Source organism: Stenella coeruleoalba (assembly GCF_951394435.1).
Source record: "Stenella coeruleoalba genome assembly, chromosome: 10".
In the NCBI taxonomy this organism is placed as follows: domain Eukaryota; kingdom Metazoa; phylum Chordata; class Mammalia; order Artiodactyla; family Delphinidae; genus Stenella; species Stenella coeruleoalba.
Window position 1 is genome coordinate 73,210,896 of NC_137156.1, and position 23,494 is coordinate 73,234,389.

At 36.2% G+C, this 23,494-nt stretch overlaps 1 protein-coding gene across 3 annotated transcripts in view; it reads left to right on the plus strand.

The window, feature by feature from the left end:
• The first annotated feature begins 64 nt into the window (after window positions 1-64).
• The window catches only part of APPL1 (adaptor protein, phosphotyrosine interacting with PH domain and leucine zipper 1), a 32,448-nt gene continuing 9,018 nt past the window's right edge, over window positions 65-23,494 (plus strand). For all 3 annotated transcript variants that reach the window (XM_079933329.1, XM_079933330.1, XM_079933331.1), the window contains exons 1-15: window positions 65-235; window positions 5,333-5,431; window positions 6,718-6,777; window positions 7,295-7,366; window positions 9,906-9,993; window positions 11,800-11,841; window positions 12,400-12,458; window positions 14,286-14,432; window positions 15,326-15,408; window positions 16,140-16,298; window positions 16,995-17,183; window positions 18,668-18,710; window positions 19,956-20,012; window positions 22,404-22,495; window positions 22,888-23,070. In XM_079933329.1, the coding sequence (XP_079789455.1) occupies window positions 182-235; window positions 5,333-5,431; window positions 6,718-6,777; window positions 7,295-7,366; window positions 9,906-9,993; window positions 11,800-11,841; window positions 12,400-12,458; window positions 14,286-14,432; window positions 15,326-15,408; window positions 16,140-16,298; window positions 16,995-17,183; window positions 18,668-18,710; window positions 19,956-20,012; window positions 22,404-22,495; window positions 22,888-23,070 (1,427 nt within the window). In that variant the 5' untranslated portion in view covers window positions 65-181. The remainder of the gene's footprint in view (window positions 236-5,332; window positions 5,432-6,717; window positions 6,778-7,294; window positions 7,367-9,905; window positions 9,994-11,799; window positions 11,842-12,399; window positions 12,459-14,285; window positions 14,433-15,325; window positions 15,409-16,139; window positions 16,299-16,994; window positions 17,184-18,667; window positions 18,711-19,955; window positions 20,013-22,403; window positions 22,496-22,887; window positions 23,071-23,494) is intronic.

Here is a 23,494-nt window from a genome sequence, read left to right on the forward strand (position 1 = left end):
GCGGAGCAGTCAGGCCAAGGGGGCGGGATTTCCCGCGCGGCAGCGCAGCCCCTTGGCGCCCGGCGAGGGCGGCAGACCCATCGAGAGAGGGCGGGTCGGGGTCAGCTGCTGCAGGCGGGCGGGCGCGGGAGCTGTGGGCGGCCGCCGCCTCGTCTTTTGCTGCGGCCCTCCCTCCGCCACGATGCCGGGGATCGACAAGCTGCCCATCGAGGAGACGCTGGAGGACAGCCCGCAGGTAAGGTGCGGGCGGCGGCGGGCTGCGAGGGAAGGAGCGGGGCTGGCCGACCCCAGGCCTGGCGCCGCCGCGGCAGCAGGTGCCAGCCCTGGCCTAGGTGGGCGCCGCCCCCAAGTGCCCCCGCCGGTAGCGGGCGGCGCCCCGATCGCGGAGGCCGGGCCGCCCTACCGAGGCCCGCGTGGGCCTGCTCCGCTGGGCCGAGAGCCGCGCGCGGGGTCTGGGACGTCGGCAGGCTGCGACAGAGCCGCGGCCGCCTTGGCTCGTGGGCCCGGCGGTCACAAACGCGCGCGGGGCTCCCTTGTTGTATTTGACAAAAGATGCTTTATAATCGCCGTGATGTGAGATGGTAAATCCCGAACCTGGAATTTTCTCTTCGAAAACCTCTTCGGAGAGAATGCAGAAGGAGAAAAGACCCCGTAGACTTAATGATTTCTGACCAAGCTAGGGAAGGAAATGGATAATTTTGGGGGGGGAGATGCTGAAAGGCTGTTGATATGCCCGTGCGTAGAGTCCTCGGCGAAGCCCGTCAAGGGTCCCGGAGCCTCTCGGCCGAGTGTCGTGGCCGTGAGTGTAGCCGCTGTCACTCGGACCATGCACGACGAGTGGAGGACGGCGCCTTCGCGGCTCCACGACTGCTGCGCCCTCGTTGCAGACTTGGCTTTAGTGAACTCATCAAAATAAAAGCCCTGTGTTTTGTGCGTTGGGGATGATGCTAGTGTGGTTGCTCTAGCTTAAGATAGTCTAGGAACACGTAACCATTACTGATGTTTTCAGTACTGAAGAATGAAATCAGCGATGTTAAAAACCATGTTGGTAGGCGCTGTAACTTGCGTTGAGAAACTTCATCCCTAGGTCTGTCTCTTACACAATAAGGGATTTCAGACGGTGTTGCTGGTTGGCTACCACTTAGAATGAAGAAAATTTTCTGAAATGTTCATTTAGAACTACAACTGCACATATTTCATGTGTCTTGACGGTTTAATATGACTCCAAATGAACAGAAGGGAGGGGCTGGATCCCCCTTTACTGTATGATATGTCTGCCATGGATGTGGTGCCAATTTTGATTGCCAAGTTGAAGTTGGGCTCTGATTGTGGAATTGATTTGTTTTTTTTCACGCTGAAAGTTATCTTCACAGGCCAGTTCCTGCTGGTAATGTACTCTTATCAGCCTGTATTGACACAAAGAGAAACTGACTTCTTGGCTTATTTTGACTGCCAGAATAGCCAGTTCAAATGCTTAACGATTTCTGTAGTATAAAGTCATAAGCTACATTTGTTTCAGATGTTTAGCAAAAATTTTGTGGGATGTATTGCTCAGGTGTACTTTTGTCATTTTACTTTTTTATTTTATAAGACTCAACAGGTGCCTTACCTTTCTTCTCATACCTGGGCTCGCTTTTATAGCTCATAAAGACTACACACTGCTCAGAATGGGTTACACAGTGCCCTAGCCATGACTTAGGAGGGTATAATCTCTTGACTCATCTAATTTCTTGGACTTTTCACACAATTAGTTTACAACTTGAGCTTCTTTTTTTACAAGAATGTGCTGTATTAGTATTAGTTTTATGGTAATTTTTAATGAAATAGCCACGTTGATAGTCTTTCAATTTCTAGAAGTAGTAAATTTGAACTAGTTAATGTTTACTTGGGAAGATTAATTGGGACAACTGGGATTTAGAAGGGTAAGACACTGAGAAGCAATTCTTGGGGAAAACCTGTGGCAAGATGGAAAGCCCTGGATTGGGGATTCAGGATATAAGGGTTTTAGTCATTACTGCCGCTTAGTACCTTCTACTTTAGGGCAAGTCACTTAACTTCTCTGAACTTCAGCTGTTATAGATAGTGAATGTTTTAATCTTTGTACTTGATTATAAAAGTAATAGTTGTTTGCTTCAGAAAAATTGGAAGATACAGAAAGCACACAGTTACCTGTCGTGCGCCCAGCAGCAAACTCTGTTAACAGTTTGCTTTCTTTTTTCTAGTTTTTTTCTCTTACACATTCTAATGTGATTGAGATTATATTGTGCATAATGATTTTTATTTGGCTTTAACTACACATTGTAGCTTAAGTACCTTCACACGTTATTACATACTGAATAAAAAATTCAAAGGTTGCACATTTCCTTGACTCACTTAATATAGTTGTCCTGTTGTTGGACTTTTAGAGTTTTTCCCAAGTTTTGCTGTTATATATAGTGCTAAGATTAATGCTTTTGGGCATCAATTTTTGTTCTCATCTGGACTGTTTATCTAGGATAGAGTCCAAGAAGTTGAGTAACAAAGAGGAGGAAAACTTCTAAAGCTCCTGATAGAGATGTTTTTATTAGATTATTTGATTCTAGTCAAAAATGGCCTGCCAGTTGCTATGTAAAAAAGTTAGAGCCTGGGAGTCTTGAAGGACTACGCTGAATTACAATTATCCTTTTTTAGTTTTAATTTAAAGTAGCAAAGTATTAAAATAGGGCTATATTTGCAAGTCCAAATCCAGCTGATTGCACATAAACATCTTTAGAATTATCTTGCACAAACCATACCATTCTGCAAAAGATACCATGTTGAAGTAGGAAATCTTAAGACTATACTAGATGCCTTATCAATGCTTATATATTGTTTTGAAAATCAGAAAAAAAATTAAACTTTCTATTTAGTAAGAAAAGATATGATCTTTAAAAAAATAACTGATTTTATATGTAGATAACAATCTTATCAATGATCCATCTAAGCTAGAACTGTGAAGGCAAACTCCAATCCCAAATGGAGGCTTTTCTCTTTGGCATAATATGAAATACTCAAAGATTATGAGATGTACTTTTTTTAAATTCACATTTTGACATCTCTTATATTGAGATGCCCCTTACAGTTGATGTTGTTTTACTTGTAATTGCCTGCAAATGTACACACTTGGTTATTTCTCCTAGTGACATGAGTGGCTAAGTGCAGCCTTTTAATGTTCAGCCAACAAATCAATTCACAGCCACTTGAAGGATTATCAGTCTTGTTTTTGTCTGAAAATATTTCTTTGACAGCTAGTAACATGAAGCAAGTGCTGCCATCAAAACTTGCTGACTGGGTATCAATAATTTGGAAGAAAATATTGGAGATAAAAGTGGAGCACTTCTGAGAAATATTTGTCACCTGCTCGTGGCACAGAATAATATTGGATGTGAAAACATGGCTAGCGGTGTCTCTTATGTCAAAAAATTACCCACAAGAGTTGAAATTTTAGGGTTATATTAAACTTGTGCAACTTGTGTTTTCTTTTTTGTGTTTATATGAGAGTTATATAAAAAATTGTCAAAGATCTGTTTCCATAAATATAAAGTAAAAACTTCAAGACATTAGAAAACCTGAATTCATAGCTTAATTGCCAGCATTGTTTTGTTTGTGACAGTAGTATATTAAACTGGCACAGCTCACAGTGGATGCCGTCATAGATTCAATGAAATGGTACCATATTGATTGCATTTTTGTAAGCTGCTAACTTTAAACAGTCATTATACAGTGTTGAACTCAATCTTATTAGCTTTACATAAGGAAGCTGTTTCAACCCTGTTTGAGGCTAAGAACATCTTTTTAATATAAGTCCACTACACATTTTTGCATAAATGTGTTATTCCTTGAATTAGAATGCTAATTTTTGAAGAAAAAAAATGTAAGTGGCACACTTTTCTTAAGAATGGCACTAGTGAAACAAGATTTCATGATGCTTTCTTTTTTACATCTTAAAATAGCACTTGGGGAATGGCAGTAGGGCACTAGAGCTAAAAAATAAAAAGATTCTGCCAGATCTAAATTTCTGGGGCATTGGGAAGTAGAGGATTGAGGTAACTTGGACTTCATATACTGGCATAATGATTTTGCGCTGCTTTTTAAAACAACCATAGTGACTTAGCTTTCTCTTCTGAAAATAGGAAGCTAAGGAATAAGTTGATTTTTAGAAACCAGCTTCTAAGGCTGAGGTATAAATTAACTATTTGTAGAATAAAAGTACAAGGTCATCTTTTAGATTTTAAGCTGTAGTTATCTCAATAATTGTTGGAATTTAATTCTTATCCTGCCTTTGGGATATAAAAAGGTGAACATACTTTGCCTTTATGCTGAGTTTCCTTATCTCTGATCCTTTTTATTGACAGTCTTAACATTTACTGACTGACAAGTTTTTACTCTTAAAGTGAAGGTAATTTTTACACGCTTATGCTCATTGTGGGGGAAAAAAAAAGCCTAACAACATAGAAATGTATAAAGAAGAAGAAAATGATTCCAAATTCTGCACTCAGAAAAAACCTAGTTAGCATTTTACAGGCCATGTTGGGGAGGGGAAGGGGTACTATGGTGTTATTTTGGATTATGATGGGGAGGGGGTTGGCACTACTAGAAGAGACTATGGAGAAAGAGAAATAACCAGGGACTTCCCTGGTGGCGCAGTGGTTAAGAATCCGCCTACCAAGGCAGGGGACACGGGTTCAATCCCTGGTCCGGAAAGATCCCACATGCTGCGGAGCAACTAAGCCCGTGCACCACAACTGCTGGGCCCACGTGCCGCAACCACTGAAGGCCGCGTGCCTAGAGCCTGTGCTCCGCAACAAGAGAAGCCACTGCAATGAGAAGCCCATGCACCGCAACGAAGAGTAGCCCCTGCTTGCTGCAACTAGAGAAAGCCGCTGGGCAGCAATGAAGACCCAACACAGCCAAAAAAAAAAAAAAGAGAGAGAGAGAGAGGGAAATAATCATACTAAGTTATCCTGAAAAAAGATATTTAAAATATTTGTACATAGAATACTGTTAATATAGCCTTGACTGATTCTGTAGATTTGTTCTTAATTACAGACTTTTTAATTCATAAAAATATACCTTTGTTGTTCCTTCTAAGGTTTATATAACACAGTTGGAAAATCTATCTGTTTTAATGAAGTGAAATTGAGAATAAAGAACCCTAGCATCTTGGCATTACTATCAAGAGAGAGAAAATAGATCAAAACTCAGAATTGTTAGAGTTCTGATATCCTGTGATTTTTGCATCTTTTAGGAAAAAAAGATTTCCACTTGATTTATATAATCGTTAACATAAACTTACTGCTTTTATTTTATACAGACAAGGTCTTTACTGGGTGTATTTGAAGAAGATGCTACAGCTATTTCCAACTATATGAACCAGTTGTATCAAGCTATGCATCGGATTTATGATGCACAGGTAAAGAACTAAAGGCTGACTCAGTGCATTTGTAAAATAAATCTTTAAGCCCATGAGGACAGAGATAGTGTCTGTCTTATTTACTGGTGCCTAGCCCTGTCCAGGGTGCATAGTAATAAACATTTGTTGAATGGATGAATGAACATTAAGTAGTTTGTAATACAGAGCTTACATTTCAATTACTAGTGTATAGTTTGTAGCACTACAAAAGTGATGAAGATTGAAGCATCTGCTCCTTTTCCCCAAACATAGTAAGGACTTTCTTAGTGAAACTCATTGATAGTGATCTTTGCATAAGATTTGACTTAAAACCCTGTATTGTCACCAGTATTTTCCCTAATCACGCTTTTAATCTTATGGGATACTTCTCCTTTTTGAGCAGAGGATTTGTAAGTAGCTAGCCTCTATCTAGTTAGAAGGTAATAGATATAGCTCTAGTAGATATAGCTATATCTATAGAGTAGATATAGCTCTGGGGTACTAGGAGATGAATTTTAAAAGGATATGACTAGATTATTTTGGTTGAACAGGCATAAGATTTGAGGCTCTGTTTATGTAACTTAATTATAAGCCTTAACAGCAACCTGGGTTCTATGATAAACTCTCTTTGGGATTAATTAAGTGTACAAGTTTCTTTTTTGCCCCTTCTCAATTTCTCTTCTTTCTGGACTCAAATTTTCATTATGTACTTTACAGTTACTGTAATAGTTACTTATTTATTTTTCTTAGTGATAGGTTGCTCAAGAATTTGATTTCTGACCACACAGATTAATATGTAAAAGAAACATTACATGTGTCATTATATTCATCACTGAAAAAAAACCTTTAAATTAAAAAAAGTATTTCCTTCATATGGCTACATTGCTATATGGTATGACTAGGTCATATGGTTGTATGTTATTAAATGCTTCTCATGGTCTAGTATCAGCATCTAGAGAGAGGGATAATCAGTTATCAATGTAGACTCTCTGAAGATTCTGGCTAACATTTTGTACAGTTTACTTCTAGCTTTAAAGCTTTAACTATTCGTTTTTATTAGCTAAAAAGAAAAAGCACACACCTGGGACACTGCTGAATTCCTTGATGGTGTCTATTTCGTGGTTTGAGTTTCCCTTTAAAGTGCTTAGTGGTAGTTCCCTTTCCAATGGCTTAATGAGGGGTTTTGAGAACATGTTGTACAATATTTATGTTAAGTGATAAATAAAAGTGGCATAGGAATCTTCAATTAAAACTTTTTTCTTAATCTGTACTACTGTGTTAATTTGAATGCTCATCTTTTCTCGTAGAACGAATTAAGTGCAGCAACACACCTGACTTCAAAACTTTTAAAAGAATATGAAAAACAGGTACTATATATGAAAGTTTTAAAAGTATAATTTAAAATATGCAGTGATACAGTATCTGTATAGATAAACAGAATTTCTTATCAATAATCCTAAGCCTTTTGGGATTCACAGAAGGTAATTTTGATATGCCGTTGAAATTCCATTATGCACTTATATCTAATTTTAATGAGTTAATGTTAGACACAGAGGTTATCTAATTTACCTCTCTTTTTTCAAATGAAGAAACTGAGGCTTGCTCAAGGTTACACAGCTGGCTAGTAGAGAAATTGGAGCTAATTTTATATCTTTGAACTTCTAGTATGGTGTGCATTCCTGTACACCATGTTGATTGGTCACTTAGCAAACATTTTAATTAATGTGTACTACTTATATGAATTACATTATTTTATTAAAACGATGTTTTTAGAGCTTATTCAAAATTTTAGAAGTTTTCTGAAGTTATTTAAAAATTATAATGTCACTCACAAAAGACATACAGCATTGGACCTTTACCTCATCTCTGTTTCTCACTTTTCAGCGTTTTCCACTGGGGGGTGATGATGAAGTTATGAGTTCTACTTTGCAACAGTTTTCAAAAGTTATAGATGAGGTAAATGCTTATTTTATTTTGCTTGGATAAGTGATCTTATAATTAAGTTACTGAAGTTGTTTAGCTTTTATTGGGAAGTTTTATTATTAGGATTTTATGAGTAAATCTCAATGATAAAAGATTACTATTTAAAGAAGGCCTTATTTCCAAATCTTGGTGGCTGTCTTGTAGAAACAACACTATCTTTGTCTGATTAAAGCAAATTGTTTTCAAGGAATAAGCATATAGATGTGCCGTCTCTACTTTCATGTACCATTCAGCCTTTAATTGTGTAGTCTGATGTAGGCAGGGAGAGAAGAGTTAAGCTGTTAGCCATAGCTGGGCTCTTTATGGTTTCTCTGTTTTTTACATTGAGCAGTATTTTACCATTCATTTCATTAATCCTTGCTTCCCAAACAACCAATACCAACCATTAATTTCTCTACCAGTCAGCAGAACAAATCATTAAGACCTCGAAGCCAAGAGGAAGCAAGGTGGTGAGAAATGTTCGGAGAATCCATCCATAAGTACTTTGTACTACTGCAGTGAAAGCTCTTCTTTTCAGATGAGCCATTAGGTAGTTCTGTCTTTTCTAGTCTCTTAACTGGAAAAGTAGTTTTTAGAAATACTTTAATAACTCATCATAGCAAAATATTGTCACAGGAGATCAATTTAAAGAAATATTTATAGGAAATGGAATTTTTTATTGTGGTAAAATATACATAAAATTTACCATTAATGACATTTCGCACATTCACAATGTTGTACAACCACCACTGATGTTCCAGAACATTTTCATCATCATCCCAAAGGAAACCTACTAGGTGCCTATTAAGTAGTCACTGCCTCCCTCCCCTCAGCTCCTGGCAACCATAAATCTGCTTTCTGTCTGTATGGATTTGCCTGTTTTGGATATTTCATACAAATGGACTCATACAATTTGTGGATTTTTGCGTCTGTCTTCTTTCACTTGGCATAATGTTGTCAGGGTTCATTCATGTTGTAGAAAGAATCAGAATTTCATTTTTTGTTTTTATTTTGTTTTGCTGAATAAAATTCCATTGTATGTATACCACATTTTATTTATCCATTCATTAGTTGACAGACATTTGATTTGGGTTGTTTTCCATCTTTTGGCTAATGTGAACAGTGCTGCTGTGAGCATTCATGCACAAGTTTTTTGTTTTTGTTTTTGTTTTTTCAAACGCCAGTTTTCAGTTTTTTGGGGTATATACCCAGGAGGGGGAATTGCTGGATCATATAATAATTTTATGTTTAGCTTTTTGAGAAACTGCCAAACTGTTTTCCACAGCCCTTGCACAATTTTACATTTCTGCCAGTAATGTAGGAGTGTTCCAATTTCTCCACATCCTTATCAACACTTGTTATTTTCATTAATTTTTTTTGCTATAGCCATCTAAGTGGGTATGAAGTGGAATCTCATTGTAGTTTTTTTTTTTTTTTTTTTTTTGCGGTACTCGGGCCTCTCACTGCTGTGGCCTCTCCCATTGAGGAGCACAGGCTCTGGACGCGCAGGCTCAGCAGCCATGGCTCACGGGCCTAGCCGCTCTGCGGAATGTGGGATCTTCCCAGACCGGGGCACGAACCCGTGTCCGCTGCATCAGCAGGCGGACTCTCAACCACTGCACCACCAGGGAAGTCCCCTCATTGTAGTTTTGATATGCATTTTCCTGAAGGCTAATGATGTTGAGCATTTTTTCCTATGCTTATTGACCATTTGTATATATTTGAAAAGTATCTATTCAGACCTTTGCCCATTTAAAAAAAATTATGTTTATTTTTTCATGTTTATTTTACTTTACTTTTTTTGACCGCGCCTCATGGCTTGTGGGATCCCAGTTCCCCGACCAGGGATTGAACCCAGGCCCTAGGCAGTGAGAGCAAGGAGTCCTAATCACTGGACCACCAGGGAATTCCCTGCCCAATTTTTAATTGGGTTGTCTTTTAGTACTGAGTTTAAGAGTTCTTTATTCTTATCAGTTATGTGATTGGTAAATATTTTCTCCCCTTCTGTGGGTTGTCTTTACAAGTCCCTTATCAGTTATGTGATTGGTAAATATTTTCTCCCCTTCTGTGGGTTGTCTTTTTATTTTCTTGATAGTATCCTTTGATGCACAAAAGTTTTCAATTCTGATGAAGTCCAGTTTATATTTTCTTTGGTTGCTTGTGCTTTTGGTGTCATATCTTAGAAACCATTGCTAAATTCAAGGTTATCACGTTTTCTTCTGAGAGTTTTAAATGGAATTTTTTTGACTGTCACCTAATTATGTGATAACATCACATAATTTTAGGGTTCCCTTATGTAAATGTATCAGTACCTTTTTTAACTTTTTGGCCGCACCACTTGACATGCAGGATCTTAGTTCCCCAACTAGGGATCGAACCTGTGCCCCCTGCCATGGAAGCACAGAGTCTTAACCGCTGGACTGCCAGGGAATCCCTATACCAACACCTTTTTACTAGGTTTTGTTCAGTTTCCATAATGCTGGTTGATTGTCTCTTTGTAGTTATTTGGCCTTTTTGGTCTTTCTTTTACCAGCTTAGCTCTTGTCATGCGGTACTTTCAACACAGCTTGCTGATGCCATGATGTTCCCCATTACCCAGTTTAAAGAAAGAGATCTGAAAGGTATTGAAGTCAAGCTTATGTTTACTTTCATTAGCTGTCGGAAGATCACTGCTTGTAAAATGTGTAATACTCTATACCTTAACCATTTCTGACTGTAGCAAGTGTCACTTTTACTTTAATTGGTTGCTAAACATTTACAGGAGCTCCTGCTAGATGTTAAGCTAGATACTGAGGAGTACTTATATGAATAAGATGTCACATCCCTTGAGAAAGCCCAGAGAAGGAGATGGGTAAACAGATAATTCTGGTACTCTTATAATTAGGGATGAGCAAGGTGCTGTGGGGGCTCAGAGGAGGGTGTCAGAAAGGCTCCCTCACGGACGTGCCATGAGCACTGAGCAAGGAAGAAGAATTTGCCAGGAGAAGAGAGTCACTGTTCTACTGGAGGGACCAGAAAGCACAGAGTTATGGGTAGAAATGCATGTGTTGTTTTGAGAAACTGAGTGTGGCTGCAATGTTGGATGTGTTGGGGGATGGCGGGAGACAACTCTAGAAATAGATTAATTGGGATTAGATCATGCTAAAGATGTTGGACTTGAGTTTATAAGCAAAGAGAAGACAATGGAGGTCTTTAAGAAGTATACCTTTGTTTTTGGAGGATGGATTTGATGCTAGGAGAATGGACTAGGAAGTTGTGAGACTCCAGTGAGGTGTGACCAGGGCCTGAACTGGGACAGTGGCGCAGGAGATGAGGCGTGTTAGTGGGCTGGAGTGGTGGGAGGTAGGGGCTGGTCCATCTAACAACCCATGTCTCAGTAGCTTGTGGTGGCTTTCTTTTTTTCCCATTTAGGATTATTACGTGATAAAATGAGAGCGTTTATAGACTTGGCTCTGCTTTCTTAAAATTTACAATCTCAGACAATCATACAGACTCATTTACAAAGTATGTATAGATAGAGTAAAAACATTGTACTAATGTATTAGTGGATGATAAAGTATTTAAATTATACATGGAATAAAGACAAATGTATTTTAGAGATAGAATTAATATTTGTCTTGGTACTCTTCAAGAATAATCCTTTCCAAGGTCAAGAAACAAGACCTCTCTTCTCCATCTAAGGGGACTGAATATCATAATCTTGTCAATAAAATGTTCTTTTTATCATTCAGCATTTGAACTTATTAGAGTCAGTATCAAAAAATCAATTGGTTGGATTCTGGTACTAAATCAGAACATTTGTATATCTTAGAATTTGCAGTGTTTTTTTTTATTTTAAATTTACTTAGATTATGTATTTATTTTTGACTGTGTTGGGTCTTCGTTGCTGTATGCAGGCTCTCTCTAGTTGCAGTGAGCAGGGGCTACTCTTCGTTGCGGTGCACAGGCTTCTCTTCTCTTGTTGCAGAGCACGGGCTCTAGGCACGCGGGCTTCAGTAGTTGTGGTGCATGGGCTCAGTAGCTGTGGCTCGCGGGCTCTAGAGCGCAGGCTCAGTAGTTGTGGCCCACAGGCTTAGTTGCTCCGCGGCATGTGGGATCTTCCCAGACCAGGGCTCGAACCTGTGTCCCCTGCATAGGCAGGCGGATTCTTAACCACTGCGCCCCCAGGGAAGCCCTGCAATGGTTTTAAAATTTTGTTTTTGGGTCATATTACAATTTGTGGCAGGTACAATTTCTGGTGGTGTAACTGTTGTTAATGATAGTAAATGTTAGGCTAGTTGAAACACAATAACTTTTTCACTTTAAACGTTGAACTTTGAAATATTTGGAGTTTTAATAGTAGCTTAAATGGCAGTTACTGTTTTCTAAACAAAATTTAAGATAGTTCATAAATATGCTAAACTGAAATTATTCTTGAACTTTTCCAGAAATATTGACATTAAAGGAAGTGTTTCAGATTGCTAGTAATGGTAAGCTCTGAATACTTTGTACATTTATTTCTTGTATTGATGCATTTCTTTATCAATACAAATCTGTGGCCAGATTTTATGTAATAATTGAAAAGAATGAACCTAATTAAAAGTTTAAGTGAATATTATTTAAATCCTTGTTATTTAAGTTGCACTATTTATGCTAGAAGAAATATTTTAAAGGAAGTTAAATCTTGTGGTTTGTTATCTTCATAATACCTAAGAAGGTGGTATATTTTCCCTTCCTCATTTTCCTGTCTATTCCATATTTTCTTTAATGAGCATTTGCTATTTCTGTACTAAAAAATACTTCAAAAAACTTTTAGTGGACTACTGTTTCCTTGGAATTAAATGTTTTTACCAATTTAATAAACAGAAACATACTTTAGGGGGAAATTTGGCTGTGGGGAACATTTGGGTGGAGTGATCACATAGTAGGGAATTCTTATTTTGCTTTAGTACATTTGTTGAAAGATGCACATGTGAAAACCGTTAAAGCACTTATAAGTTTTGCAAAGTACTGTTGTATTTTTGTTAATAGTCATTTCTGTTTTCCAGATCATGATGCTGCAATTAACAGATATAGCAGATTGTCAAAAAAAAGAGAAAACGACAAGGTGTGATACATATTACTCCTTCAGTATCACAATTAACAACTGTTTCATTAGGTGGTCTCCTTTTTCCAGTTTAAAAATGGTAGCCAGCAGTTGCTTTGTGTGCTTTGCTGTATTGCCCTTAGTTTATTCTTTCCTTCTAGCTATTTCAAAGCCTTTCTGTTAATTGTTAATTATCAGACAATTAATAATTGTCTTTTTAAACAAAAATATTTTTCTGTTGATAGAGTTTTATAAGTAAACATAACTATTCCAAAAATGTAATTGATGCCCAGGTGTAACATTGCCTCCTTTTGCTTTGTATTTTGATAACACTGCATTTGTTTTATATATGTATTCAAAAGTGTGTTCTGATATACAATGGTTAAAAAGTTGGATTGTTACATACATAATTGAATGAAATTCTGTTTTGAAGACCTCCTCATTTACAGGGAAAATATATATATATATATATATATATATATATATATATTTTATGCTTCTTCAAGGAGTGAAATTCAGAAATATTATACTACATTTGAAGAGAAATGCGTTTGAGTAAAGAACAAAGAACAGAGTATTAACAAGTTCATCTAGATGCTCCTTAAGATCCTTTCTCTCTCAGTGCCTAGTCCAAGGCTTGATCAGAGTAGGCCTCCTCTAGATGCTTGTGAGTGAGGTGGTCTCTGTGCCCAGGAATTGGCGTCTGCAGCCTTGGCTGCGGCTGCTGGTAGGGACACAGTGACCACTCTGGGAATCCACAGTTGGGTATGATTACTATCCAACAGCCACTGTGACCCAAAAAGGGAATGTTTCTCTCACAAATTCAGTACAAAGATCTGCTTTCACTGATTACTTGATGGTGCAAATATTTATAAAATACATACATTTTTAGATCTACATTACTTTGTTACTTTGCCATAGAGAACCAGTTAAGGCTCTAAGTATGAACTTTGTTTTTACATTGCTTCTGGCTGTTCCAGGTATTTTTAAATACATTCTCCACTAATTCAATTTATTTGAAAAATTTATTGAGCACCTACTACATGTTGGGTACTATGGGGGAACAATGTGAGTAGGCTCCACCTCTGCCCTCAAGGAGTGGATAATCCACATCTATCAAAGGCTTCCTGTATGAAGGCATGTGACTAGAACAGCTGCCAGAATACAAGGATGAAGAGAACACTGAATTATCACTGAGTTAAGTGCAGTAAAGAAGTCTTAACAAAATGCTGGGAGAGCAGAGAGAGGACAGTATATCTTTGATTGGTAAGTTGGGAAAGGTTACACTTTAAGTACCTTAAGCAGGAAAAGCAGGAAAAGAGAAGAGACAATGTATGTTACGTAACAGGTGCTCAATAAATATTTGTTGTCTGAATACAAGAACTCAAGGGACATAGTTTAAGTGTGGGTGAAGGAAAACAAGTACAAGAAAAGAGGAGCAGTAGGGAGAGAACCAGAGAACTAGGAGGCAAGTGGTATGCTGTGAACTGAAAAAGGTCAAAGATTAATGACTAAGCTAATACCAGACTGTTGTCTGCTTTTCCTCCATGTGGTAGACCTTATCTGCCATGTTTAGTTTAGTTACTATAGCTACTATAGTTACTATAGTTCATAGCTATGTGTAGAATGCTGCTTTTAATGTGCATTTTAAAAAATAAAGTGGTTGGTAGTAAAACAGGAAAACTATCTTAGCCAATATTCTGCAGGATTTCTATCTCAGAAAATAAGACAGCTATGTACAATTGCTGGTGATGCACCTTTTTCCTTGGGTAGTCTCTTCCCCTCAGCCACTACTAAAGATAATTCAAAATTAAATAAATAATAGTATTTTTAATCTTTCACTCAAAGGTGAAGTATGAAGTAACAGAAGATGTCTACACTTCCAGAAAAAAACAACACCAGACCATGATGCATTATTTTTGTGCATTAAATACTCTTCAATACAAAAAGAAAATAGCATTGTTAGAACCTCTACTTGGGTACATGCAAGCTCAGGTGAATATTGTACTGTGTTCTGGATTATAACTGTCTTAAGAACTTTATATTAAGTTTGATTTTTATGTTAAATGTAAGGATATTACAAACTAAGGTCAAATACTCATTTGTGTCTGTGATTTTAAAGCATTTTTTAAAATGTCAGAGTGCTGTTTTAAGGAAGTTAGGGAGAAGGGTTTTCCTAGCAAATGAAGATTTCAAATATTTTAGGGTAGATGAAACCACTTACCTTGTATTTAGACCTTGCCCATCACAGCTGGGGACAGAAAGATAAATGAATTCCAAAGCTACTCCTATTGCTCAAGCTTCCACTCACTCTTGCTTCATAATAGATCTGAAAGAGAATGGACGTGTTTGAGCTTGTCTCATGTTCCTGGCATACTTCCTGAGTTAAAATTAATGGATGAACTCCAAAGTATTCCAAGAGTTGTACATCAGGAAGGAGGCTAGAAAATTAAATTTGGGTAACATAAGATGAAATAGCAGTCCCCTAAAAGCAAGAGTTTAAAGAAATTTGAATATTCCTTTGAATATAAGTACTTCTTATTCCTCAGATATAAAACTTATCTTTGTAGTAAACATGAAATAGTTTATCCATATGACTTACTTGAAATATTTTAAAATATATTTTCCAATTTTAAAAACTTGCTTACTATATGCATGTGTTAATATATAAGATGATGCACAGTGAAATTTAAGTGTAGCTTCTTCAGTGGCTCTATGCCCAGTAGAAATCATTGTAAACTACAACCTATTTTTACACAGTTGGAAATAATCCTTTGTTTTTTACTTAACTATGTATTTTGGTGATTGTTTATATGATTCACTCTAAGTATTTTGTGTGTATGTGTTTCTGTTGTTCAACCTCCCATTCCCACACCCTCTTGCCCCAGATAAGTTTCTTTAAGATGGGTTCTGAAAATCTCAATGACCAACTGGAAGAATTCTTAACTAATATTGGAACAAGTGTACAGAAGTAAGTATTTTCTTCCTTAAAATTGAAAATGAAGTTATGAGAATGATAAGTTAACAGCTAAATACCGTAATCTAAAAATATTTACCACTTAATTTCTGAGTGGCTATTTTCCCTGCCGTGAGAATGTTTCTCGAGTGGCTCGTGGATGCTTCTTGGTTTTCTCACCATCTTTTCCACAGAATTTGAACTCTGAATTTCATAACAGTGTCAAATCTGATGGTATTTTATTGATTGTAGACTAGGTTTTATGTCTGAATATAACAGACACATAATAATTATCCATAAGTGAATTATCTTCACAGTTATCTGAATTGTAGGGGATGGATGGGAGAGTACTAAATGAATCTTGCTTTGCAAGCCATGAGAGATTAAAGAGACAGAGAAAGTAGTTCTAATCAGGTTCAAAGTCTGAGCAGTGATGTGGTTAATCTGCGATATGGAGGGAGATGAAAATGATTGTTTTAAACGCACAGGGCAGAGCAGTTTGAAAATTCCTCCAAAGTATGAGTCATTCAGTGTGGCTTCATTAGTTTTGGAATTTGGTATTGTTCCCAAATATCTAAGTTTCAAATAAAATGTAAAGCTGCTTTATAACACGCCACTTTAACCACCCATGCCACTGCTGTTCTCTTTAGGAAAATATATACAGAACAAATATACAGATAAATAAGATTGGTAAGGAGTTCTTTGTCTGTTGTAGTTGGTAGTAAATAATCTGTTCCCTCTGTTAGTGTTCGCAGGGAAATGGACAGCGATGTAGAGACCATGCAGCAAACAATAGAGGATTTGGAAGTAGCCAGTGACCCCTTGTATGTGCCTGACCCAGATCCCACAAAATTTCCTGTTAATCGAAACTTAACCCGAAAGGCTGGATACCTTAATGCTAGGAAGTAAGAAAACTATTGTTATTTTCATATATTGTGTATCAATTAAGGTAATAGCAAGTGAATATAATAAATGATATCTCCAAACTGTTCTGATTTTACTAAATGTTGAAACTTTTTACTAATACCACTATTAGTATTTATGCCAACTTTTTGACAGATGAGGTACATGAATAATTTTCAAAAGTAAAATTCTATTTAGATATTTATCAAATGATTTAGAATTATTTTAAAAAGTGAAACCAATTTGAGTTTAAATAAATCTAGCATAACATGTGAATGCTATTAAATATCATTATCATACTTTAAAATATATGTAATTACACCATCAAGTCAAATTTTAGTTTTTACCTAAAGATGGGATAAAGCAAGTTAACTCTAACAGTAAAATAAATTCTTTTGTTTTGAATTTATTCCCTTGAAATACAGTTGGACTGTATTTTATGGAGCATCATAACAGCTGTAATTTGATCATTTCCAGCCTTGTTTTGGAAATATATACATGCAGAATCACACAAGTGGGTCAGTTTATGTGAATTTATTTTAGAGACTGAAAACCTGATGTTTATATTTTCTATGCACCTTGGTGCCTTTTTGCAAGGTGGTTCTTTGTGATGTGCTTTACCTTTATCTTGTTGTCTGGCTGATGATGGGATTTTAGGTGTGTTGTTATTAAAGAGTGAATGTACTTTCTTCATTTAGTAAAACAGGCTTGGTGTCATCTACCTGGGACAGACAGTTTTACTTCACACAGGGTGGAAACCTAATGAGTCAGGCCCGTGGGGACGTAGCAGGAGGCCTGGCCATGGACATAGACAACTGTTCAGTAATGGCTGTGGACTGTGAAGACAGGCGATACTGTTTTCAGATCACTTCTTTTGATGGCAAAAAGTTAGTATTTTTCCCTACTATTAAAAAAAATCTGTCATATTTTAAACTACTGAAATGTAGGATAATTCCTTTTCACTTGGACATTGTACACGTTAGAATTATTATGTATTAAGATAATTTTCTTTTTAATCTTGTAGAAATTAGTTGAATTTTCCTTTTTGACTTAGATAAATGATGTCTTAATATTTTGAGGTTGTCAAAGCAAGTTTATGTGGTAAAGACCTGGGATTTCATGTTAAGAGACTGGTCACTGAAAATCCAGCATGGTATGGGGAAGGCAGCACAAGCTAGTGGAAAGAGCTCCAACCTTGGGGTCAGAAAGTTCAAATTCTGGATCCACTACCTACTTTGCAGTGTTAGACAAGTTACCTGACCTCTCTGAGCTTCAGTTTTCTACATGTAAAATGGAGGTTGGGGGGTCCTTCATTTCTATTTTGTGAATTGTTATGTAGAATAGAAATCTAACATATGTAATGTGCCTAGCATGTAGTAGGTGCTAATAATAATATTTTTAAATGTTAATCACATATTTCTGATCAAATTAATTATTTAGGCCATTAATGTTTACGTGCCATTTTAAAACTTCTATTACCTTTGCATTAAACAAGAATCCCATAGAGCAGCTTTTAAAACAAATTTTTGAGAAGCACAGAACAATACAAAAAGATGTATGAAAAAAAGCTATAATCTCATTAACCAGAAGCAATAATTAACTTTTTGGTCACTGCCTTACAGTTTTTATTTTTTATTCTAAGTACATTTTTAAAATAGCTGAGGAAATACTGAATGTTTATTTCATATTCCTTCTATAAACAAACAATGAATGTCAATTACTGTGTGTCATTTATCACACTGGATGTTGGGAGTCCCTTTGTTCATTTGTCAAAATTACCAAACTGTTAACGTTACTGGATGTATTTACATTTTTGTATTTCCAGTTTTTTGCTAATGCTTAACATGATTTCCCATTTCACATTCCTGGTGTGATTCAAAATTAGTGAAAAAAAATTTTTTCTAACTCTTAAATATTAACATCTATAGAAAAGCTACATATCCCTATGTTAGTGATTAATATGTTGAAAAGTTTTACTTAACCATATTCAAGGAAAAATAATAAATAATGAAGTAAAATTAGTATTTTCTATTAGGACCACTGATTTATGTTTGAAATATATATGGTAAGTGTCAGAAAGTTGAAATGCATTGTCTTAGTGTCAATGTACCTTTGTTATAGTCTGCCTTCTGAAAACCAGCACATTTCTTTTTTGGTACATCTTGGCATAGATAGACAAAGTCAAGAGTTGTTAAAATCTGAGTCCTGATACCTCTGATAGTCTCCTTTCCTTAAGATACTGGTTGGTTATGTGTTTTCTCTTTGTTTGTTTCATACTGATGTGTATCTTTAAAGATAAAAATTTCTCACTCATGTTAAAAGTACTTTAGAAAAAAGTTGACTGTCAAACTTTTTCTCTTTTTTTTTTCAGGTCTTCAATTTTGCAAGCAGAGAGTAAAAAAGACCATGAAGAGGTAAAATTTTATCTACTTAATTTCTTCAGCATCATCTTAAGATATTTTTCTGATGACAAAACATATTGATGTGTTCATTATAGAAATTTGGAAAATCCTAGTTAATTACAAATCTTTTTTTCAAAAAAGTCTATTGTCCTCAAGCAACATTCTTAAGTTTTGCATGGAATTTTACAACTGGACCTATAAGGAGAGACCTTAGAGATCATTTCTTGCTGTCTTTTTAAAAGCTCAAATTCAGAAATGACCTTGTGACTGCTGCTTTCTGGCAGGCTGTTAGTATCATGAGGCGAGTTTAATCTATTCCCTTCTCTTACCAACTCTCGAGACAGTATTTGCTGCATTAAGAACATAGTGGCAGATGTAGCATGGCAGGAAGCAACTAAAGCTTAAAACCTTGGGGAAATGAAAGACAGAAAAACAAAAATTTGGGAGTGTTTGTTCTTCCTCGTGAGTCTTTTGTTTTTGGCTCCATTTTTACTTGTCGTTCACCAAATATGGAAGGTAAGTTGTTATTATATAATTGTGCTGGTAAAAGACAAGTTTAGAAATTATGTAGAGATCAACTTTTATTTACTTCTTATGGAAAAGAGTAGGTATTAAAACGTGCTTCTGGTCTCTGAGGAATACAGACATATGGCTGTTCTTTGCAGGGTTTACCAAACAGAATATTAGGTTAGCTTTGTAAGGCTCCTTAGGCACTGGAATACTTGAGAGTGAAGCAGAGGATGTGGGACAGAGAGTGTTTTCTGTGTTATTTATAAACCTGAAAGGGAAGTATGTAAAATACGTTCACAAGGAATATATTTAGCTCTTAACTTTTTTTACATTGGTATTAATCATGGTATCTGAGTCCAGACTGTCTTATTTGGTGGGGATTAGATATAATTTATATTAGATATAAAAAAATTTATATTAGATATAAAAAAAATTTATATTAGATATAAAAAGATAAATATAGACTATTAAATTACAGTTTAACATGATAGCTATATTTTTTATTTCCTTGTATGAAATAAATCTGGAATTTAAAAATAACAAATCTGTTCAGTGTTCTGTTATACCTTCATATGTTGTACATATATATGCTTTTGCATATAGGAAGGTATTTATCTCATAAGAAAGATTATATGTTATTTCTTCTAGTGAAACTTCTATGTCAGTTAAATATTAAACATTCTCTTTTAGAAGGGAAGCATTGTAGAAAAAAATATTAATCGTATTTTTCTATTTTCCCTTTTGCAGTGGATCTGTACAATAAATAACATATCTAAACAGATATATTTAAGTGAAAACCCAGAGGTAATATTTTTATTTTATGTATCCAGATATGGCAAAATTGAATAATTCTGTGGCTTATATGGCTTTTATTGTATTTTCTCAAGTTCTGTAATCTTTTAATTTGCCCTTGACTGGGCAGCTTTCATATATCATGAATAGAATGAGTATCTGGTCTTCCTAGAACAGTAAATTATTTCAGAACGTACTGAAATCAGTCAACCAACAAATGTAAGTAGACATCAACCTTGTGTTTAGCACCATGTTGAGCACCATGGAGAAAGGGGATATAGAAGAAAAATAGGCCATGGTCTCTGCCCTCCAGGAGCTTATGTATGTGGGAAGAGAAATCTAAAACTTTAAGTAACATTTCATATAAATTGAAAGTGTATGGTGATGACTGAAAGCTTAAGATTTCAGAATATTAAGATCAGTATGGATTTTAGTTTTAGAGAAGACTCTGTGGAGATGGCAGAAACCTGAGCTAGGTAGGATTTTTCCAGATTTTGAGGAATTTTGTGAAATTAGTTGTATAATTAGAATTGAAAGGTCTTGTTGGAGAATAATAGAAAACTGAAATGTGCATACAAATCACCTGGGGACCTTGTTAAAATGCATATTACGTTTCAGTAGGTCTGGGGTGAGGCAGCCTGAACTCTCAAGTTTTGCCAGTTATGCTTTGAGTAGTGGGTATCAAATCACATGAACTCAGCAGTGTAGACAGAGTTGTAGATGCAGTCCAAACATGCAGGCAGAACCCGGAGTGCAGAGAACTCTGGAAGGACCAGTGAGTCCTAACTGCAGTGTAGTTGGGAAGAGACTTGGTTTAAGAGAGGAGCCATCTGACCTCTGCCAGTCTTGGTAGGCCCAGCTAGGCTGTGAACCTGGCTGCCTCCCGGGGCTGTTTGGGGCTGATGGGAGGCTGGGGGTGGGGGTTACGGTTTCAGTTGAGGCAGATCGGGGCTAATTTCTCTAGGAAGCCCTACCCTTCTAAGTCTTAAACTGTCGTTGGTGTAGTGGTTAATTAGACAGGACTGTTGGGGGACATGTAGGAGGCCATTATAGTTTAGGCATGAATTGAGGGTCTGAACATGGTGGTAACCTGAGGGAAGAGAGAAGAATGAATCATAGAAACAGGTAAAAAGAAATTGGCTGGACTAGTTAGTAACTGACCGATGTAAAGGATGAAGAAACCGACCAACATAAAGGATGAAGGAGACAAAGATGACTTCCAGGTTTTAAGCCTGGATGAAGGGAAGAAATGAAGGGAAGAACAATTTGGAAAAGAAGAGTTCTGTTTTTACCATAATGGTTTTGAGGTGCCATCCGAGACACATATGATTTGGATGCCTAGGAAAAAAGTTTTGAACTAAAGAAGCAAAATCTCATGACCTGAAAAATATTAGTTGTTTCTGTTAGTTTTATAATGATCTAATGAGTTTAATCTAAGAATATCAGTGCTAATTGTAGAGAAGTCTTCTGCTTTTAGTAACTTGATCTCCTGCCAAACTTGCTTTTTCTTTCTGTTATGTCACTTGGGAAGAACAAAAAATTAAAATGCAAATTAGATGACTTGTTAATACCTAAGGAATACAAAGGGAATATAGTGTTTGGATTTGAATAAGTCAGGCTTATTGTACTCTCCTGCCAATTATCAGAAGTCAGAGTTTTAATATTTTCCAGATTATCCAGAATTATTTTATTTATATTAATGAGAAGAAATTTTGATCGATTTGTGGCATTGTCTTTATACTTTTGCTAAGACACAGAAGTGCAAAAATGTTTTGTGATTATTTTTTCTAATGTACATGCTATTTTATTTAGCTTGTGTTTTAAATTATTTAATAAGTTTAATATTTTAATAAGTTTTTAAATATTTCTTATGGAAAGCTTTTTTCAAATTTGGCCGAAAATATCCATGATAACTTTATTAATAAATACACAGATATTTCTGAGCATAAATACATTCCGGAAAATCATAAAAACTTCAGGATCATGGTTATAAAATACTTTAATATTTTGTGACTATTTCCTACTCCTTTTAAATTTCTTTATTTAGCAAATTTGAGTGCCCATATGCTACGCACTGTACTAGGCGCTAGCAATACAAACCTTAATCTAAAAAAAATTTGATAGTTAAAATTTAAAGAAAAAATATTTCCTATTATGTATATTAGTAGAAAAAAAATCAGATTTTCCCCCTAGGTTTACAGGAAGTAAGAGGAAACTTAAGTTATAATGTTGTGAAATTAATTATGTATCTTAATACTAAGACAAGAGAATGTGGAACAACTTTAGTAACTTCAATTTACATTTTAAGTGTAACTCAGGGACATTCTGACAGTTCAGAGAGTTATATTTAAACTTTTGGTTTTCTTGCTTTACTAATTCATCCTTTTTTTAAAAAAAAAATAGGAAATTGCTGCACGGGTAAATCAGTCAGCTTTGGAAGCTGTCACTCCTTCCCCGTCTTTCCAGCAGAGGCACGAGAGCCTGCGGCCAGCAGGGTGAGTTACCAGTCTCTGGGCTCTTTAAAGAACTATATGGGCTATTGAAAGTGTTAGCAAACACTTTGATTTTAGCAGTGTTAGTTACATTAGTACGAAATAGTTCTAGAAAATGTATTTCAAATCGGTAAATTTACCAGCAAGAGTGCTAAATAAATGATGATTCCAAATTTCCCTTGTGTTTATCTCTAGGTTAAAGTGATTTACGTTTCTGAATTTAGTAATTGGAAAGAAAAAGTCTTTTGACAAAGTAACTGTGATTTGGGATTGTGTGTATTAAAATTTGTTCTCATCGACTTATAAAATTGTATTTTCTTTTCTCATAGTTTAAGTGTTTAATTTCCAAAAGAGAAAACTAAATGCAATGCCTTCTTGTTTTCTTCTGTGCTTAGACAATCTCGGCCACTGACAGCTCGAACCAGCAGTTCAGGATCCATAGGATCTGAGCCCACAAATTTGGCTGCCCTCTCTCTAGATTCTCTCGTTGCTCCAGACACCCCAATACAGTTTGACATCATTTCTCCTGTGTGTGAAGATCAGCCTGGCCAGGCAAAAGCCTCTGGCCAGGGAGGCAGGTGGGTAATAGGAAGGTCTGTAGGGCTGTAGGGCTTATGAGCCAATTTCTACAGTTGAGAGCCATCTCTCATATACCTTGTGCATCAGCTGTGTTTTACTTTCTTTGTTTAATTACCTAACAGAATTTTGATAGTTGAAGAAGAATCATGCAGGCTTTTCTCTGTTTTTTGCCTCAGTTAAATGAGTTAAGATAATTTAGTTTTAAAAATACTCAATTCTGAATTGTTTATCAGATCTACTTCTAAGGTATTTACTCTTAAAATTACAGAAGAAAGTTGACAGTCCTATTTTTACATCATGACAATATTTTTAAAATTCTTGAGAGTAATACATGTGCTACAGGTTTATTAGAAAACGTTATATAGGGGACTTCCCTGGTGGTCCAGTGGGTAGGACTCTGTGCTTCCAATGCAGGGGGCCCAG